General features: G+C 36.5%; 1 protein-coding gene across 4 annotated transcripts in view; it reads right to left on the bottom strand.

Annotated features, from left to right (window-relative positions):
• The window catches only part of Col4a5 (collagen type IV alpha 5 chain), a 189,326-nt gene that overhangs the window by 12,089 nt on the left and 155,497 nt on the right, over window positions 1–21,740 (bottom strand). The window contains exons 38-46 of one of the 4 annotated variants that reach the window (XM_005082465.4): window positions 19,165–19,245; window positions 17,965–18,063; window positions 16,177–16,227; window positions 14,757–14,942; window positions 13,100–13,108; window positions 5,457–5,465; window positions 2,078–2,211; window positions 1,213–1,285; window positions 796–867 (exon numbers count right to left, since the gene is read on the bottom strand). In XM_005082465.4, coding sequence (XP_005082522.1) covers window positions 796–867; window positions 1,213–1,285; window positions 2,078–2,211; window positions 5,457–5,465; window positions 13,100–13,108; window positions 14,757–14,942; window positions 16,177–16,227; window positions 17,965–18,063; window positions 19,165–19,245 — 714 coding nt within the window. The remainder of the gene's footprint in view (window positions 1–795; window positions 868–1,212; window positions 1,286–2,077; window positions 2,212–5,456; window positions 5,466–13,099; window positions 13,109–14,756; window positions 14,943–16,176; window positions 16,228–17,964; window positions 18,064–19,164; window positions 19,246–21,740) is intronic. The other 3 variants (XM_040744480.1, XM_013122323.3, XM_013122324.3) reach the window with 3 other exon arrangements.

Here is a 21,740-nt window from a genome sequence, read left to right as displayed (position 1 = left end):
TTTTTTTAATGTTGGGTGTGTAGAGAAGAGGCTAGATTTGTGAAGAGTTGGGGGCAATGAAGTGATTATGATCAAAACATGTCCAAAATGCTCAAAAAAACTAATAAATTACTTTTTAAAAAAGTTTAAAAACTAAATATTTTTCTTAGGGTCAGTGAAAAAATAGAACTTTCATGCCTGTCTCCAGGAGAAGACAACCCCATTCCCTGACAAGCCCAATCTGATTTTGAGATTATTTATAGTTCTTATTGTCATGGTTTTTTTTTTGGTTTTTTGAGACAGGGTTTCTTTTTATTGTTTTAGAGGCTGTCCTGGAACTCACTCTGCAGACCAGGCTGGCCTTGAACTCCCAGAGATCTGCCTGCCACTGCCTCCCGAGTGCTGGGATTAAAGGCGTGTGCCATCAACACCCGGCTCTTGTTTTCCTTGTTAAGACAGTAACTGAAGCAATCAACAGATATCCTCTTTTATAGTTTATGAGAAATCTCTACAATCCTATTAGCATAAAACTTTTATTTTAATTTAAAAATATATAAATGTACATAAGTAACTTTTACTTATGATCTGGTCAATTGAATATGGTAATATTAGTTTAGAAGCTAATACAATCTTAAGGCTTTCTTGTTGATACTGAATATCTTAAATTTAATAAGTTGGATAACAATATAATATTACTAAATAAAGAGATTAGGAAATTATGTTGATATTTTGGAAATACAGAAGGGGAACTTTCAAAAGTCTTTCACGTTTCTAAATGTCAGGCATAAACAGCCTTAGGAGAAGAAAAATTCTTACCTGGTGGTCCAGTAAGGCCTGGTTCCCCATCTGGGCCCATTGAGCCTGGTACTCCAATGGGTCCTTTCATTCCTGAAAAGATAATACATAAAGTAACATCGGATGAAAAAGCAACAAGACAGCCTTTACATAGGAAAATAAGAAAAAAAATGGTTTTTCTAAAAGAACTTAATATAGTCAGTACTAGTTGGACTTGGACTTAGGGGCTTATTAATAATGATGATGATGATAGTAACAATAACAATAACAACAACAATAAAAAGGACATGAACTTGGGAGAGAGACAGATGGGGTGAGCTCGAGGAAGGTAGTGGGGATGGATATGATAACAATACATTGAATTTATGAAATGTCCAAAGAATAAATGAAAATACTTTAAAAATACAAAGGAAAACCTTAAAGCATCCTTTCAAATACCTGGGAATCCTGGAACACCAGGGAGACCAGGATCTCCTTTCATTCCATTGAGACCTGGCCTGCCAGGATTACCCTAAGTAAATAAAAATCATTGGTGTTAGAATAATAAGTAGGAGGGAACAGAGAAGGGAAATGAAGTTTCAAAGAATGCACAGTGGCTTAGAGAACTGTTTTACCAGTTAAACTTGAAGGATTCAAACACTAATGCTGCCCCCTACTACCTTGTGACTTTTAGACATTCAAATCTAGGCAGCTACAAGAATGATGGTATGGAAAAAACAAGATGGTGTAAAAATGTTAAGGATACTGTTTTCAGCTATAAGGAAGCCTTCACAGTTAGGAGACAGCCCAGAAAGTATAGGCTATCTACCAGGAATCTGCTTGAATGGAATAATGAAGAAGTATATGACTCTGCGTTATTCAAACCAAGATAGAAAACACAGGAGTAACTGTATATTTTATTCTCTTTATAGGTGAAGAGAGAGAATGGGGGTGTCTCTTCTCTTCATAGACACAAAGCAAAACCATGTAGTGGAACTGAAACCTGACCCTGACTCTAATTTCAACATCTAAACTATTCCTACTCACCATAATTACTTCCCTATAGGTGTATTCATCCAAACGCAATGCACTGATGTGTACATGTAAATTTCCCTTTCACAGGTTTGCTTTCGCCAAAACCCCTTCACTATAAAACAGCAAAGACACTTTAGTGGGAAGACTAGGAACCTTGCCTTCTATTTTATTTTTACTTCACCAGTGAGCCACGTGGTGAGTATTAATAAAATTCTGCAGCTCAGAATTCCCATTTTGAAAGCTGTCACCCACACTCTTCTATCATCAAATGCCTAGTCCCATTTCCTACCGGAAATCCTGGAGGTCCTTGATCTCCTTTCAAGCCAGGTAAGCCAGGTTGCCCAGGTGGGCCTGGGTTTCCCCTCTCTCCTTTAATACCTCCATTTCCAGGGGGACCACGGGGACCTTCTGAACCTGGTAGACCTTGATAACGCACAACAAATGGCCACATTTTAGTATAGTATGTCAGGCTTTTAAAATATTTCATCTTTGTGTTAGTTTATATGATAAATACATAAATGCAGACTGGCTAGTGTAAATATAGGTTCTTTTTGTTATTAATGCTGGTTTGTAGACCCTTAAGAGTTTACATTCTTTTCTGGAACAGCATCTCATGTATCTTAGATTGTCCTTAATCTCACTATGCTGCGAAGAATGACCTTGAACTTTCCAAATACTAGGATTACAGGGATGCACCACCATGTCTAATGTATCTCATTCTGGGGAATGAAAGGAAGGTTTCATGCATGTTAGGCAAGTACTCTACCAATCAGTAACATCTCCCCAGACCCTTGTCTTTTATTTTCTATTAAACATAATAAATTCATGCCTAAAGTAACTCTGGGTATGATAGTGTTTTCTTCTGTAATCCCTGGAAAAGTGTTTGACTTAAATTGAAATGAGACCTAGCAGAGCACTAGTTTCAAACTACATTATGCATCTGTGGGAAGGGAGATGTTGAAACAGTTTCTTGGGTAACTTCCTGGAGTTTTGGTCCCTGTATAATTGGCGAGTGTGCCTAAGAATATGCATTACAACAAATGCCCTGTAGTAGGTGAAGCTGCTGGCTACATGACCAGTACTTACAGAATGGCTGCTATAGACCAATTAGGAATTCGAGTCATTTCTGTTACAGCATTTAAAATTAAACTATTTAGGGATGAAGATGTACCATTTGACTAAGTCTTGGGTTTGATTTCCAGTATAACAAAAACTTCCTTGCTTTATTTATAAGAAGCTCTATTCATTCAGCTTTTATTATTATGCAAATTTGTAGTGTGGTGGATCTAGAATATGACTTTATGTGTGCTAGGCAAGCATCTAGCTTCTGAGCGATGACTTATTGAACAATTAAGACACTTAAGCACACTAACTTTAAGTTCATTTTCCTGATATGTTTGATACATGGAATAAGTTTTAAATGTCGATATTTATTGTTTCAGTATAATACATATAAAATTTATTCCAAAATACTTCCATGGGGGAATGAGGGGATAACGGGGGGGGGAGGGCACGGGAGGAGGGGAGGGAATGGGAGAGGGACCTGGAACTGACTTGTGAAGCAACCTCGTTTCTTATCTAAATTTAAACTGGAAAATAAAATATAAAAAAATAAAAATAAACTATTATATGCGATTTAAAAAAAAGACACCAGTTAAACAAAATTCAACTAAAAATTCTCCAAACTGTTAAAAATTAAAAGTAACAAAAAGCAAAAAAAATACTTCCATTTTTTGTTAAGCTTTTAAAAAATTTGTACTACATTTTTGTACTATATTTGTAATGTATTATTCAAAAGAAGGATATCAGGTCCGTTAAGCAATCAGGTGGTTTGGTCACTGGACAAGCCTTTCATAGGAAGGTAAGGAATAAATGCTACCTGTTTGTAGCATGTGCTTAGTAGCTGAGGCTGAGACTACTTAGCTTTGCCTTAAGAAAATAATTATAAAGCCCTAGCTAAACTAGCTTCTCTCCTGTGGTTATATGAATTTTAAAAATATGTAGGTATGATTTTAAAATGAATCATAACCTATACACATAGGAATTTAGAACAATGGGCAGGTGTTCACATGGACAAAGGGTCTAATTTTTAACATGAGATTACACTCAAAGTTTAATCACTTTCTCTAATTTTTATGACTCCAAAGCGTACGTTATACACTAATGAGACAGACTACCATGGTAATTAGAAAGTCTGGATACAGGAATTACAATGCTGGGTTTAAATCCCAGGTCCATAAGTGATTATCTCTTTGGCCTTAACAATAATGTTAATCTTTTCAGCTTCAATTTCTTCTTCTATGTAATAGAAACAAAAATTAGCCTTAGCTTTTACCTGATTTTGAGAAAGACTAAATGAAATAGCAGGTAAACATTACTTATGCACCTATAAATAATAAGAACCATGAAATATTGGTATTTTATAGTTATGATTGCTATTACATTATTAGTGGTGGTAAAATCAAAGATTAACATGGATCATATGAGTTTTTTAGTGTTTTACAAATTTTTAAAGTGATCTCATAATGTGGCATTTCTCTGAATATGACAAAGAGGAAGCAAGTTCATGATAAAACAGCAATTATTACTTTTTGTTTTTTGTTTTCGTTGTTGGAGACAGGGTTTCTCTGTGTAGCTTTGTAGACCAGGTTGGCTTCAAACTCACAGAGATGAGTTCCTGAGTGCTGGGATTAAAGGCATGTGCCACCACCTCCCGGCTGCAGCAATTATTTTTTACATGTAGAAAACTTACCCACAATTACCTTAGCTTGGCAAATAGACATGACAATCACAAAAATTCCTTTATAAATTATAAAGAAAAGTTTGTGGGTATTTTGTACTTAACAAACAAAACTAGATCTGCTTAGCTCAAATACACTAGAATAAGTTTTTCTAAATAAACACAGTACTTTGACCAATTTAGAGTAGAAGTATGGTAGCAAATTAGGCTGTTAAGTAAAAACTGAAAGATGTCTGAACCAACCTAATTACAATGATAAGGGAAGATTTAAGATGGGGAAAAGTGAACATGGCTGCCACCTTTCTCTGTGGAGTTTCTAGAATACTGCATCATTTAATGACTAGGTCTAGAATATTGCATCACTTGACGAAAAGGCACTATACTTTTCTTGGCTAAAGTAAAACACAGGGAATTTTCTGTCATTTCAGACCTGGCATTTGTACTGTCTCCAAAAACTAAATTAATGATCCAGTAAAGACTTAGGAATTTTATTTTAACTGTATACAATAGCTGCCTTCCTTTATTACTGAACACAGCCTTGAACACATAGCTGAGGGAAATTCTGAGCAAAAATAATTCAAGAACATAAAATTCATATGCAGGGATTAAAAATTATCCAGATGCTTCCCTAAATAAATGTCTTGCAGTTTACAATGTGAACGTGTTTGTATGTCTATTTAAAATTCACCAAATATTTATATAAAAGCATCTATTACAAACAATCAATCAAACCACAAAGATCTGGTATTATTTCAAACTCAATAGTAAATATGTATTACCTTCTCTGAAATGTCAAGACCCAATAGGGTAGTATTTAGGGATAAAATTGCTTTTCAATGACTTTTGAATTACAGAAATAAAGTGCATTTCTCTTATCATATATATAAAACATTTAAAAAAGAGACAACTGACCAGTGAAGAGTCTAACCTTGGAAACCTGTGAAGATCAGAGTTCACCAAAGCCCAAAGATCGATGTTAGCAGTGTCAGACATCACACAGTACAAAATAAGATTATGAGTTAGAAGTGGTTCACATTACAGCATAAGTCAAACAATAATCCCCTTTGTCAGCATTTTTATAACTACAGCACAATCAATATGCAAACAGACCCATCAAGAAATATAGAGAACTAAATATTTTTCAAATAGAGATTATTCTAAAGAATAAGCTGTTGGTCATTAATTCATTAATTTATTTAAGAGTATGTTAACATTACTACTGGGCATTTCTAAAAGTTAAGCTTCTCAAACCATTAAAGTTGGAAAGATAGTACCATTTCACCAAAAGCCTTCATTTTCTTTAAAAAAAGAGGTAACATGAATAAATATTTAGGCATATCTTATCTTCTGCCATCCTTTAATAAAATCATGAAATGAAACTTTATTTGGATGTTCAGAGTGACCCAATATGATAAACAACAGTTAACTTTTAAAACATCATAGGCAAAAATATAATTACAGAGCCCACCTGTGACTCAATGGAAAAATAAAAATCAGGGCACACCATTATCAGTTGTACTTTTGTCTTATTCAAATACCTTTTTAATAAATTCACATTTTAACTTTATTCATAATAAAAGGAGGCCATTTTCTATAAATTAGTGTTTGTAATAAGTACCTAATCATAAAAAGCCACTGAACTTAAAAACAAATATCTGATTCTTGCAATGATATGAAGACTATTAGTGAAGGGGTGCTTTAACATATTCTGGCATGCAATATCCCACCCAAGCCATTTTAAGTATTACAACACTTTTAAAAATTATTGCTTCATGTACATATTACTAGGCTATTTACCATTTAAAGGAGGATCATTACATAAAAATATTAAAGCCTACAAACAGTACACTCTTTGGTTAGTGTTAATTGACTATAAACACAAATTTCCTTTTCTTAGAGTTCTTGCTATGATTTATAAACACTGGATATTAGAGAGGATAAATTGTGGTGGACCACTGAGTCCCAGGTGTTAAAAGGCCTTGGAACTTACTCATGACTCTGCTATTTAATAACAATATGACTCCAGACAACTCAATCTCTCTGAATGTAATAAGAACAATGCTGCCTATGCTATACTCACTAACATGTTTATATAAGTATCAAAGTCAGGTTTTGAAATATAGAGATACTGTCTAACATGTACAAGATGCTAAAACAATGATGATTAAAACCAGAACCTTAAAAGAGTTTGAGAATTTGAAAAAATGTATTTCTCCAAACCACATACAACAAATTAGCCAATGACTTATAGTCTGGCCACCCAATTAACTAGATTAAAAATTGCTACTTAGTGTATTTCAAAGTAAATATATATATGTATACATATAATTTAGAAGGACTTAATAATAGGAATACTCAGAAAGATATCTTACTGATATATGACAGCTTAATGGTTCATCTGTATAGGAAACTTTGGACCACATCATAGCAAAACTTCTAAGAATTTATTTTCTAAAAGACTACATTTTAATGACTTATATGCCAAGTCAATTTTATGTATGAGACTTCAATCCACTATTTTTCAAATAACCTAATTATATTTAGCTGAAAAAGAAATCATACATAAGAACATAGAGTCTTATATATAAGTGGTGATTGCTGATTTTATAGAGTCCACTAATATGCTTTAATTCAAATGTTAACTTAAATTTGCTTTATTCACCAACTGTAAACATTACAGAAGCTGGATTTCAATAACTACAATTTGAACATGTTTGACAAATGGGAACTTGTTAAATAAATTGGTTTTAAAGCAATGTGGCTATTTTTCTCTTTCTTCTTCAAATATATTCTAGTGTTTCAGAAAAAAATACCTATCTAGCAGTCCAGTCTAGTAGTGATCAAAGCAGCAGAATTCTAGGCAAGTTAGACAGAATAAGAGTCAAAATTGCTTCAAAGTACCTCCTCATTTTGTCCTTATCCTGTTGATAGTTAAATCGAATTCAGTGTCTTAATCTATTCAACGGCATCCATTTAGGAAGAATGTAAGATGATGCTATTAGAGATTGATGGAGATATGTGGCAGAGAGAGAGAGAGAGAGAGAGAGAGAGAGAGAGAGAGAGAGAGAGAGAGAGAGAGAGAGAGAGAGAGAGAGAGAGAGAAACTCAATGTAAGACCAGCTAGCTACAGCTGCAAGTCTCCTAACATGATAAAAAGCAGTTTCATTTTATAAACTTATCAAGAGAGTAGATCATAAACATTAAGCCATTGTGGAAGGACGATAGGGTGCTACTAGTAGAAGAGACATTTGGCTGAGTCCTAGGGAGCCCCTAGTAAATCACTAACAGCAAGTGTGACTTTAAGCAAGATTCTCAACCACATTGAGTACCAGTTTTCCTGTGTGAAAAATGCACCTCTCTTTGACCAAACCTTAGACCAATTATGTGTGAGACTTCTTGCAAAGTCTTACCCTGTCATCCCAGGTTTGCCTAACAAGCCCAAACACAGGAAAAATCCAACCAAATCAGTTTTGTGCCATTCAACCACTAAATCTCCAATAGTTAACATCCAATCAAGTTCCTCATCCCTCTGAAGTCTAAATTCTTGGCCAGTGAGAATCATATGAAATCAGTTTAACAAGACTCTTCCTACATTTAAGTACCTCTCAGGAATTTTCAGCCAATAACTTTCTCTTTCTGGCCCTGAGAGTCTTCAGTTGTCTCTGGTTTTTTTTTATTTATTTTTGTTTTTGCAGATGAGCTTAATAACTCTTTGTCATAATAGTGTCTCCACTACTGTGGTTGTCTTGAAAAAATTTGTCTTTCCACTTCGAGTGAACAGACTAGACCACCAACCCAGCCACAAACTCTTTGACCTGCAATTTGTCTTGCCTGCAAGGGTGGTGCTGAGAGAAAAATATTGCGGGAGTGACCAAATAATGACTGGTCCACCTGGAGACCCATACCCTAAGAGAGATCTCACTTCTAAGGGCCTGGATGGAGAGGCAGGATACCCCCAGAGACCCAGGATAGAACCATATGTTACTGACAAAAAGGAAAAAAAAGTCAATGAACTGCTTCCTAATGGTGTTCCGCTATATTTCCTGACCTTCATCCAGTCTCACATCCTCTCTTCCTCCACTGTATTTTCAGATATAGGCAGGTATCCCATTGCTATCATTCAGCCACAGTGTATCAAATTACAGAGATTAAGCACCTCCTTTTCTCTTAAATCTGGATGAGGCAGTCCAGTAGGATGGATGGGTCCAAAAGCAGTCAATAGAGTCAGACACCCCCCACACACTGCTAGGAGTCCCAAATGAAGAACAAGCTGCACAACTGTAACATATATGCAGAGGCCCTTGGTCAGTCCCGTGCTGGATCCCTAGTTGTCAGTTCAGTCTTTCAGCCCATATGACCTCAGATTACTCAAAAACACCAATGACAGTTTATGCTGGAGAGGATGTGGAGAAAGAGGAACACTCCTCCACTGCTGGTGGGAGTGCAAAATCATACAGCCACTTTGGAAATCAGTATGAAGATTCTTCAGGAAAATGGGAATCAGTCTACCACAAGATCCAGCAATTCCACTCTTTGGCATATACTCAAAAGATGCTCATTCATGCAAGAACATCTGTTCCACTATGTTCATAGCAACATTACTTGTAATAGCCAAAACTTGAAAAAAACCTAGATGCCCCTCAACTGAAAAGTAGATAGAGAAAATGTGATATATTTACACAATGGGGTACTACTCAGTGGAAAAAAACTTGGAATACTGAAATTTTCAGGCAAATGGATGGCACTAGAAGAAACCATCCTGAGTGTGGTAACCCAGTCACAAAAAGAGAAACATGATATGTACTCTCTCATATATGGATTTTAGACATAGGTCTGGAGAGTTCCAGCCTGCAATCCCACTGCCAGAGAGTCTGGGAAACAAAACCTTCATTCAATGGCTGATGGAAGCAGAGGCAGAATCCTATAGCTAAACACTGAGCTGAACTCAAGGAACCCAGTGACAGAGAGGAAGGACTGATGAGCAAAGGTGTTAAGACTGGGCTGGTTTAACTCTCAGAAACAGCTGACCTGACAAGGGTTAGCTCTGGAATCCCAGACTGATGGCTGGGAATCCAGCATGGGACTGATCAAGACCCCCTGAATGTGGGTGTCAGTGAGGAGGCCTAGAAATCTATTGGGCCTTGGGTAGAAGATCAGTATTTATCCCTTGCATACAAATGGAATTTGGGTGCCCATCCCACAATGAGAGATGCACTCTCACCCTGGACTCTTGGGGGAGGGTCTAGGCCTTGCACTGGATGAAATGACAGAATATGGACACCTCATGGAGGGCCTCACCCTCCCTGGGAAATGAGGGGCTATTAGGGGGTTGGTGGTAGGATATGGTATGGAAAGGGAGAGGGACCTGGGATTGATATGTGAGAAACGTTTTTTCTAATTTAAATTTAAAGTTAAAAAATTTTTTAAAAAAGAAAAGAAAATCAGTAACCCTACTATATACATATGATAAAAGGGCTGAGAAAGAAATCAGAGAAACATCACCCTTTACAATTGCCACAAACAACATAAAATACCTTGGGGTAATGCTAACCTAACAAATGAAAGACCTGTATCGCAAGAACTTTGAGTATTTAAAGAAAGAAATTAAAGAAGACACCAGAAAATGGAAAGATCTCCCATGATCTTGGATAGGCAGTATCAACATAGTAAAAATGGCAGTCTTGCCAAAAGCAATCTACAGATTCAAATCAATCCCCATTAAAATACCAGCTAAATTCTTCACAGACCTTGAAAGAAAAATAATCAACTTTATATGGAAAAAGAAAAGACCCTTTTCAAACAATCCTATTCAACAAAGCAACATCTGGAGGCATCACCATCCCTGACTTCAAGCTCCATTATAGAGCTGTAGTGTTGAAAACAACTTAGTATTGGCACAAAAATAAACAGGTAGACCAATGGAATTGAATTGAACACCCCAATATTAACCCATACACGTATGAATATCTGATCTTCAACAAAGTAGGTAAAAATATACAATGGAAAAAAGACAGCATCTTCAACAAATCATTCTGGCATAATTGGATACTGGCATGTAGAAGAATGTGAATAGATAGATCCATATCTATCACCATGCACAAAACTTAATTCCAAATGGATCAAAGACCTCAACATGAATCCAGCCACATTGAACATCTTAGAAGAAAAAGTGGGAGGTACCCTTGAACAAATTGGTACAGGAGACTGCTTCCTGAATATAATACCAGTAGCACAGACCCTGAGGTCAACAATTAATGCATGGGACCTCCTGAAACTGAAAAGCTTCTGTAAGGCAAAGCAAACAGTCAACAAGACAAAATGGCAGTCCACAGAATGGGAAAAGATATTCACTAACTCCACATCTGTCAGAGGGCTGATTTCTAAAATTTACAAAGAAGCAAGTCTCCAAAACACCAAAGGATCCAATTAAAAAGTGTGCTACTAAATAGAGAATTCTCAACAGAGGAGTCTAAAATGGCTGAGAGGCACTTATGAAAATGCTCAACATCCTTAGCCATTAGGGAAATGCAAATCAAAACAACTCTGAGATACCATCTCACTCTTGTCAGAATGGCTAAAACCAAAACACCAATGGCAGTTTATGCTGGAGGGGATGTGGAGAAAGGGGAACACTCCTCCACTGCTGGTGGGAGTGCCAACTTGTACACCCACTTTGGAAATCAGCATGGAGATTCATCAATAAAAATGGGAATCAGCCTACCACAAGACCCAGCAATACCACTCTTAGGCATATACCCAAAAGATGCCCATTCATACAACAAAGAGGTCTGTTCCACTATATTCATAGCAGCAGTATTTGCAGTAGCCAGAACTTGGAAGAAACCTAGATACCCCTCAACTGAAGAAGGGATAGAGAAAATGCGGTACATTTACACAATGGAGTACTATTCAGCAGGAAAAAGCAATGGAATCCTTAAATTTGCAGGTAAATGGATGACACTAGAAGAAAGCATCCTGAGTGTGGTAACCCAGTCACAAAGAGAGAAACATGGTATATATTCACTCATATATGGATTTTAGACATGGATCAGGGGAGTGCCTGCCTACAATCCCACTGCCAGAGAGTCTGGGAAACATAATCTTCAACCAATGACTGATGGAAGCAGAGGCAGAAACCCACAGCTAAACACTGAGTTGAACTCAAGGGATCCAGTGACAGAAACGGAGGAATGATGAGCATAGGGGTCAAGACTGGGCTTGTTTAACCCACAGAAACAGCTGACCTGAACAAGGGGGAGCTCTTGATCTCCAGAATCATGACTGGGAATCCAGCATGGGACTGATACAGACCTCCTGAATGTGGGTGTCAATGTTTTATTGTTGTTTGTTTGCTTGTCTGTTTTGAGACAAGGTTTCTCTGTGTAGCTCTAACTGTCCTGGAACTCACTCTGTAGAACAGGCTGGCCTTGAACTCACAGAGATCTGCCTGCCTCTGCCTCTGCCTCCTCAGTGCTGAGACTAAAGTCATGCACCACAATGCCCAGCTATCTTTTTTTTTTTTTTGGATTTTACGAGACAGGGTTTCTCTGTATTGTTTTGGAGGTTATCGGTCCAGCCCAGCCTCGAACTCAGAGATCTGCCTGCCTCTGCCTCCCGAGTGCTGGGATTAAAGGTGTGTGCCACCACCGCCTGGCATATCTTTGATGAATTTGTTTGCATATGTGTGATGAACATATATATTATTGTGAGTTTTAATCTTTGTTACTTATATTGAGTTTTTTATTTATGTATATTAGTCCTTCCTCATAGCAGTGAAATTTAAAAATGTGACAAAGGCCTGAAAAGATGGCTCAGTGGTTAACAGCACACATTGCTCTTGAAGAGGACCACGTTCAGATTTCAGCTCACAACTGTTTGTAACTTCAGTTCCAGGGGAGTTTTACACCTCTAGCTTCAGTGGGCACCTGAACTTAAGTGCACATATCCACACATGGACACACAAATATGTTCATAATTCAAAATAAAAGTAAATCTTTAGAAATGTGTGACAAGCCAAAATGTGCAGCTTTTTGAAAACCTTATACAGGTGTGTGTGTGTGTGTGTGTGTGTGTGTGTGTTTAACCAGCTAAGATTACGTTTTCTGCATGATCTGATAATCCACATTATTATTTTTAAAATGCCTCTCTGAGTGAGTTTAGTTTCATTGCATTAAAAGGTTATATGACAACAATAAAAAATATAGTCTACCAAAAGAAAGGTATTTTTTCACAAAATTGAGTACTATAAAATTTCCATTAAAATGACACAGAAGTATGAATTTTGAAGCATTTAATTTAGTTCATTTTCCTAATTGGATACTGTGGATAATGTGGGAGCCATTCCAAGAGAAATATTTAGCACCACAATTTCCTGAAAACTTAGGTTCAGGCCTCTATATAAAATTGAATTGGCATATGTTCTTAAAAATCTATTTAAAAACTTGAAAACATTAGGTATATATACAAACAATCACATACATGTATATACACACATATATAATATATGTACATAAATACATAGAAAAAATTTCCAATTTCATGCAGTTACTACTTTGGAGTTAAAGAGCTAACCTGGGGGACCTGGGTATGGACGGAAGTTCACCAAGGCCCAATGTCATCGTTAACAAAAAGGAAAATATCAAAACTGTTAGAATCATCAAGAAACTAAAACTTTATACTAAATACTTTTAAGTTAAAGTTTAATTTAATAATTGAATACTCTCAAAGTCCATGCATCTCATATAAACCAAACTATCTCCATTTAGCAATAATGCTAAAATGAAAATTGCACACACACTATAGTTTGAAAGTTCAAAAAATCATTTCATGATGTTCATTATTATAAGCTCAGATTCAGAACATTTGATTCTAAGGGAAACTAGTTTAAAACTTTATTTCGGATCTATAGTTTATAAATAAATCAAGAAATCAAACACTCATTAGATATGCATTTTTCTGAGAACTTTATTCTTTTAAAATAGTGATTGCAAAAACATGTTTGTGACGACTGCTTTTATGTTATTATTTTAAGGAAATGTCTAACAGAGAGCTCCATTACTGGTGACAAATAACCAAGTGCTAATTAGAACATAAAAGGATAATAGTTTGGTTTATTTGAATTATGACATGCAAACAAAGCGAGATACTGGCTTCAGTTTGTTATATTGCATGCAAGAAAGTTAATGTGGCTGAGAACTCTTTTCGCTGGTTTTCTTCAGTATTAAACAATGGAAAAGCAGCACCCTCTAAAACAGTCACATTAAATCTGACTTTGAAAATGTTGCTCTGAATCCAGTACGTGATTATGTTTAATTCATGTTTTTAGGGCACATGTTAGTAAAATCAAATCCAATTACTCACAATCTTATTGTAATTTAAATATATTTTTTCATTTTAAGGTACATTTTAAAAATGAATTAAGAATTTTCAAGCAACAAAAGGACAACTGCTTGGTTTTTCTCTATCTCAAATTTCTCTTTAAAAAATAATGAAGGCCACATTTTCAGTTACTAGAAAAAGTGAATATAAAGTCCCTCAAATTTTTAAATAACCTATCACCAGATATTGGACTCAGCAGCATTAACCTGTGGTGAAAATGAACATTTCCCAATTAGTAGAATGGAATGACACAGCACAGACAAATGAAAATGTGAACCTTGAATGTAAAATTGATCTATTGAAGAGTGAGCACAGGAAAGGCGAGGTATAGACATGAAGTATGAAGAGATTATGAGTCAATCTGATCATGCTGTGATGCCTAAGATAAATGGGATTGCCTAGCTCCTAGAGATCAAGTTTTTTATTATGCCCAGTGATCATGTGACAGAATCATAGCAACAGCTTCTGGTATGGAACACAAGCATGTATTTGGTGATCACTAGGATGATTTCTGTGAAGACATGCTGAGAAGCTTACAGTAAAAAATACAGATTGCATTTTGATGTCAGGTTATTAGTACAGATTTATCATCAATAACATTACTAGTGTAACCACCATTTTAATTTCCTTTTATTCAAGTCGTTTTGTTGTACTTGAACTTTAAGTAAATAATATATACATTACTGAAAAGAAATATATACTAGAATAAACTAGGTATGAACCAAGCTATTTTCTTATAAGGAATTCTCATGTGACAAATTCTAAAACCCTAAAAATGAAATAACCTGCCAACAAAATGAAATAAATGAACTGGTAAACAGACCATTTCTTGTACCATACATGATCATACCTGGTCTTCCAGGAGGGCCTTGAGGTCCAGGATTTCCTTTAGGACCTTCCAAAGCTGGACCAGGAGAACCAGGAGGACCTGGGGGACCAGGCATACCAGGGAAACCCTGAAAGCCTGGTTCACCCTTTGGACCTGGAAGACCAGGACTTCCTGGAGTGCCAGGTGATCCTCCATCTCCCTTTTGACCTGTAGAAGTAAAGTAAAACTAGGATTACATTAAATAATACTGAATACTGAATTATAAGTTGGCCTATAAGCTTAAAACTATTTGATAAGCTAATGAAATGCACTGTGGTGATTTTATTTCAAACACATGCAAAATCCATTTTCTTTATTAAAACTATGTTATCTATCACCAGAAATACTTATTAGCAATGTAGAAATAATGCCAGCATCCTAAAAGATGTCCTTTGTGTTAGGACATAGAATGATGATTACATGACCAACAGTTATGACGGAAATAAGAGACAAAATATACAAAACATAAAATATCTGCAAGAATTGGTTCAAGTTGGATAAAGACAACTATTAAATGACTTGGACCTAATTTCGAGACTAATGAAATTCAATGGCTGCTATTAATATTTAGACTATGATACTAAAAGTTTATAATCATAATCTAGACAAACTTCTTTTGACATTTTATTATAATACACTGATACTTAAGAGCCATAAAAGAGTAGCACATAAAAGCAACACTTTACATGAAATGGATACTAGATTTTTTTAAGGGAATATAATTTTAGTTTGAGAAAATATTCTACAGAACAATCAATGGTCATTTCACAATGTCATCATACAAGTGCATAATTATCCAGATTTCTGTTAACTATATACTGCTTATTATAAGATTACATACTGAAGACAGAAGATAGATATGTATCCACACATACCTATTCCCTCCCCCACCTCTGATCTTTCCATGTGGCTCAGTCTGCCTGGGAATTCTGGATAGCCCAGGGTGGCCTAGGACATACGATCTTCTTGCCTCAGCCTCAGACATACGCCATCATGCCTAGTTCTTAGATGAGTGTTCAAGAAACATTTTATTATTGGTACATATTTCTACAGAACTGCCTGACATGTTACTCTGATAATGCTTTTGCAGAGATAAAAGAGTGGTTTTGTGCATAAATGAAAGCTTTTCAATTTCCTACAATTTCACCTTTTTCTGTATCATGTCCTTAGAGTTTATGACATGAATGAAAGACTACTTACTGAACTCTACATAAGGATATCATTTTTGTTAACATAGCATCTTATATTAAGTAACAATGAGAAATATTATAAAGGTAAATTGAGCTTTAAATTTTTGAGTTTTCAGATGTATTTTATAATAATAAATGATAGGGATAGAAAAAAATAAATGGACTGTGTAATATTATCATTTTATGGGTAGATATAACTTGTTAAGCTTTACCAGAAAGTCCTGGGAGTCCAGGAGGTCCTGGGATTCCAAAGCCTGGTTGACCTGTTAGGTACCAAACAAAAACAATTTCAAATAGGTAATTGATTGTTAAGGTTTCTAATATGTGTTATGTATATGAAACATGCTGAAGATGGTTTTTTACCACCCTCTCTCCTTATCCCCTTTCTCTCACGCCCTTCCTTTTCGTCTGTCCTGCCCAGTCCTTCTTTTCTTGTGCTATAGACAGAACCCAGGGATTGCACACACTGAGTTACATTCCCAGCCCCAGAAGACTGACTTCCAATGTTTCAAACATAAGAAAACTATGTGGGGGGTGTTGAGAGATGGCTCAGGGGTTAAGAACACTGCTCTTCCAGAGGCCCGGAGTTCAGTTCCCAGCAACCACATGGTGATTCACAGCCATCTGTAATAAGATCTGGTGCCCTCTTCTGGCCTACAGGCCAACATGCAGACAGAACTCTATACATAATAAATCAACATTAAAAAAAGAAAGAAAATTATAGGAACTGGAGTTTCAGCTCAGCAGTTAAGAGAACTTGCTGCTCTTGAAGATGAATTGGATTTGGTTCCCCAAACCTAAATAGTGGTGGTTTACAACCATATGTAATTCCTAGGGGATTTGATACCGTAATCTTCTGATCTCCAAGGACAGAAAGGCACTCACATAGTGCATATACATATATGCAGGCAAAACACTCATACATATAGAAAAAACAAACAGACATTTTTATAGGTTGATATAGGTTTACTCTTTATGTTGTCACTATATATTTGTTACTTGATATTTGTCAGTTGCACTAGAAATGAAAAACTGCAGAGCTGGCAAGATGGCTCAGTGGGTAAAGGCACTTGCAAAGACTGATGACCTGAAGTCAATTCCCAGGCATTTAGAAAAAAGAAAACCACATTCATACACACTACTTGTGATGACTGTCAAACATACTCTGTGTACTGAGATGAAAACACATAAAGAACAGATTAGACAATGAAAGAGACATTTGAAAATTTCTGGGTCAGTTTTTGTTGTAAAAGCAAATGGATGTCTGTGGGCCACAGCTAAACACTGGGCTGACTCCTGGAATCCCGTTGCAGAGAGGGAGGAGTGATGAGCAAAGAGGTCAAGGCCAGGCTAGAGAAACCCACAGAAACAGCTGACCTGAACAAGGGGGAGCTCATGGGCCCCAGACTGATAGCTGGGAAACCAGCATAGGACTGAGCCAGACCCCCTGAACGAGGAAGTTAGTTTGGAGGTCTGGTTAATCTATTGGGCCTCTTGTAGTGGATTAGTATTTATCCCTAGTACATGAATGGACTTTGGGAGTTCACTCCACATAGAGGGATACTCTTTCAGCCTAGACACACAGGGAAGGGCCTAGGCTCTGCTCCAAATGATATGACAGACTTTGATTATCCCCCATGGAAGGCCTCACCCTTCCTGTGGAGCAGAAAAGGGATGGGATAGGAGGTCAGTGGGGAGCAGGGGAGGAGGGAGAGGGGACTGAGATTGACATGTAAAACAAGCTTGTTTCAAATTTAAATAAAACAACAGAGAAAAAAGCAAATGGATAATATTTAGAACTATTTTTCTTTAGAGAAAAGCAACACGTTCAACAAACATAAGCTAATACCTTCAGGATGCCAAAGAAGTTAATTTGGAAGGGGGAAGTATGTGGTACTTTAGAAGATAATAATGTAGATAGAGATTTTCTGTAGTTATAAAAGGACCAATCAAAGCAGATCAGAAATGATAAAATTAGAAAAAATGAAGAGCTATGGTACCTGGTTCTCCCTTCTGCCCTGCTGGTCCAGGAATGCCATCTTGACCAGGCTTGCCTTTTTCACCAGGAGGTCCTGGTGGCCCAGGACTCCCTCCACCACCTAAAAAACGGCACAGCATGTTATTCTGACCCTTTGAATTTCCTTCCACATCCTTTCCCAGTGTTCATACTAAAGCTCCAAACAATTCTCTCTAAAAGTAACAAAGTGGCAAAAGCAGGCAGGTCACTGTGAGTTTCAGGCCAGCCTAGTCTACAGAATGAGTTCCAGGACATCAGGATTGTTACAGAGAAACCAAAGGAATAAACAAACAAAAAGTAACACAGTGGGCTGTAGAGATGGCTCAGTTATTGAGAACATTTGTTCTTCTTCCAGAATTCTATTCCTAATACCCACATCAAGTGGCTCACAACCACCTGTAATTCCAGCTCTAGTGGCTTGCCACGTGCAGTATCTATGGCATACACATTCACATGCACATCCCCACATGTGATTAAAAAATAGCAAAGTGCTTCTGAATTACTCCTCTAAATCATGAAATCCTCCCTCCCTCTCTGCCTTCTTTCTTTCTTTCTTTCTTTCTTTCTTTCTTTCTTTCTTTCTTTCTTTCTTTCTTTCTTTTTGGAGACAGGGTTTCTCTGTGTAAAATACCTGGCTGTCCTGGAACTTTCTCTTATACACCAGGCTGACCTCGAACTCACAAAATCCGCCTGCCTCTGTATCTCAAGGTCTGGGATTAAAGGTGTGCACCACCACCTAGCCTAAATCATGAAATCTTACAGAAAAAATAAAGAAAGAAATGTAATGTTGATCATAAGGAATGATCTAATATCTTACCAACAATCAGAACATTTTTATTATTTTAATATGACCAGAATATTCAAGAGTAAATGTGTGCTTTATAGGTACTTTTACTTACTTTAAAAGTCAATAAGCAAAAGTATTGCTAGAACTTGGCCTTCTAGAGAGAATTCCTCTTCCTGGAAAATGTGAGCCTAAACAATAATGCCTACTAGAGATAAATTTTGGTAATTTCTAAATTAAAAGTTATTCATTTCATGCCCAATATGTAATGATAAGTGAATGGGCACCAAATTTCCTTTTCTTGAAAATGTTCACAGCAGAACAAGATTTGCCCCCCCATGCTGACTATGAAAAGCCTTGGTCTTATAGACTGGAAACACCCTCTTCTTTCATGCTTACCTACAGGACCAGGTTCTCCTGGAAGGCCAGGGTTACCAGGAAGACCACTCATACCTTTTGGTCCAGGAAGCCCAGGGGTTCCTAGAATAAAAAGGTCCTTTTATCAATTAAGAAAATAAACACATTGATTTATGAGCTGTAATTCAAGCTTACATTTAGAGTACTAGCATTGAAATAATAAAGAGCAAAAGTGAATCTAAAAGATGTTGAAGATTGCTGGATAATTTTATAATAATTGACAGGACTTAGTATTATCGTATATTCATAAATATAAAGGTTATTATACAATTATTTTACTGGTAATAAAATTTTCAGTACCCCATTCAACACTTTGTTTTAAATCCACTCATCAGTTGTAGGACATGATTTTTTGATGCCAGGTTTCAGGTATAATTAATAAAGTGACTAGGGACATTTTGCATAGCATTTTTGTGGACATATGTCTTTATCTTGAGTAAATGGCAAGGAATGGAATTTCTGTGTCAGAGTGACATTCATTTTGTGTTTAATAGAAAACCAATTTAGACTTAAAACATCACCATATGAGTAAGCCAGATATTCCAAATCTATGTATAATATATGTTGTTATAGCAATTATTTTAAAAAATAGCCACAGTGTTAGCTGTGTGATTTTATTGTATTCACTTTGATGGCTAATGACATTGGTCAACTTTTCATGTTTAATGGGCCATCAGCGTATATTATTTTGTGAAATATCAGTTGAAAGTATTCCTCATTTTAAAAATTTGGATTATATTTCTTCCTATTGAGTTATAGGAGTTATTTATGCCAAATTTTGGGTTGTTCAAGACACCAATAGTTTTTAATCTGTATCTTTCCTATTTATTTTTATAACAGTCTTCTTTGATGAACAAAGTTAAATTTTGCTTAAGTTAAATCTACCAATTATCTTCATTTGAAGTTATTGTCTTTTGTACTCCTTATAAATTTATTTATCTATTTAACACTCTGGCCGCAATTTTCCCTCCCTTCTCTCTTCCAGTCCCTCCCCCAACCCTCTCTCTGTTCCCAACCCCCAATCCACTCCTCCTATGTTTATGTTTAGGAAAGGACAGCTCCCCTATGAGTATCAACAAAGTAGGATGTATTAAGTTGCAGTAAGACTAAATACCTCCCCATGCATTAAAGTTGGGCAAAATGACCCAGTATGAAGAATAGTTTCCTCAAAGCCTGTAAGTGCTCCCATTGTCAGGAGTCCCACAAGAGGACCAAACTACACAGTTGTAACATATGCAGAGGGTTTAGGTCAGTCCCATGCAGGCTCCCCTTGTTGTTGGTTCAGTCTCTGCAAGCCCTTATGAACCCCTGGCTAGCTGATTGTGTGAGCCTTCCCTGGCTCCTACAATCCTTTCTCATCCTTTTCTGCAGGATTCCTCGAACTCTGCCTAATGTTTGGTTGTGGGTGTGCCTCTGTTTCCATCATTTGCTGGATGAAGCCTCTCTGATGATAAAAGGGCTAGGCACCAATCTGGTCACAGGAGATGGTCAGTTCAGGCTGGCCACTTTGCTATTCCTAGGAGACTTACCTGGGGCCATCTATATAGATTCCTGGGAGATTTCCTTGTGCTTGGTGTTTACCTGACCCAGGAATGCCCACTTTCCAGTAGTCTCTTTCAGTACTCTCTTATTCCATACACCTTCGACCTGATCACTATGCTCTCATCCTCACAAACCCTCAGTCTACTCTTCTATTTCTCCTTCCCAGGGAAATCTGGGTCCACCCATGAACCCTCCTTGTTACCCGGTCTATCTGGGTCTGTAGATTGCAGCATAGCTATCCTTTATTTTATGGCTAATATCCACATACGAGTACATACCATCATGGAGGACCAAAGAGATGGCTTAACCATTTAAAGATAGGCTCACAGCCAAATCACCAAGCATTCTTTATTGAAGAGCTTTTACTTTCCCTGTTAGATTTCATTGGAAATTTTATGCAGGCCATTTTATTGAATGACATGTATCTTTTTCTATGCCCTATGTACTATTATATTAATATACTTATTAATCCTTATGCAAGTACCATACTACATTAATTACCACACACCTTTCAATCAGGGACTGCAAGTCCACTAACCAAGCTGTTTTCAATGAAGGTGCTTCTTTTTTAATATATTTAAAATATTCTATGCCCTTTCCATTTAAGAATTAGTTTCTTAACTTTTTTCTTTTTTATTTACTTATTTTATTTTATGCATATGAATGTTTTTGTCTCCATGTATGTATGCCACATGAGTACCTGTTGTTCTTGAGTTCAGAAAAGGTTGCCCAATGCCCTGGAACTGGAGTTACAGATGGCTGTGAGCCAGTATGTGGCTTATGTAATTAATCTGGGTCTGCTACAAGAAGAAACAGTGTTTTTAACCCCTGAGTCTTTAGGCCCTATGTTTTTTTTTCAAAATTTTCTGAGTTATAAACTCGAATCACTTTGAAATGATGGACCACTCAGGTGATAACGGAAATTTAAAAGTTTTTACTTTCTAATCCATTGATACGTTTATAATATATAATATATAATATATAAATATATAAATGAATAACTATGTTCTTTTACT

The sequence above is a fragment of the Mesocricetus auratus genome, unplaced genomic scaffold (assembly GCF_017639785.1).
Source record: "Mesocricetus auratus isolate SY011 unplaced genomic scaffold, BCM_Maur_2.0 Super-Scaffold_100003, whole genome shotgun sequence".
NCBI classification, from domain to species: Eukaryota; Metazoa; Chordata; class Mammalia; order Rodentia; family Cricetidae; genus Mesocricetus; species Mesocricetus auratus.
Note: the sequence above shows the minus strand (reverse complement) of the source record. Positions and strands in the feature narration are given on the sequence as shown.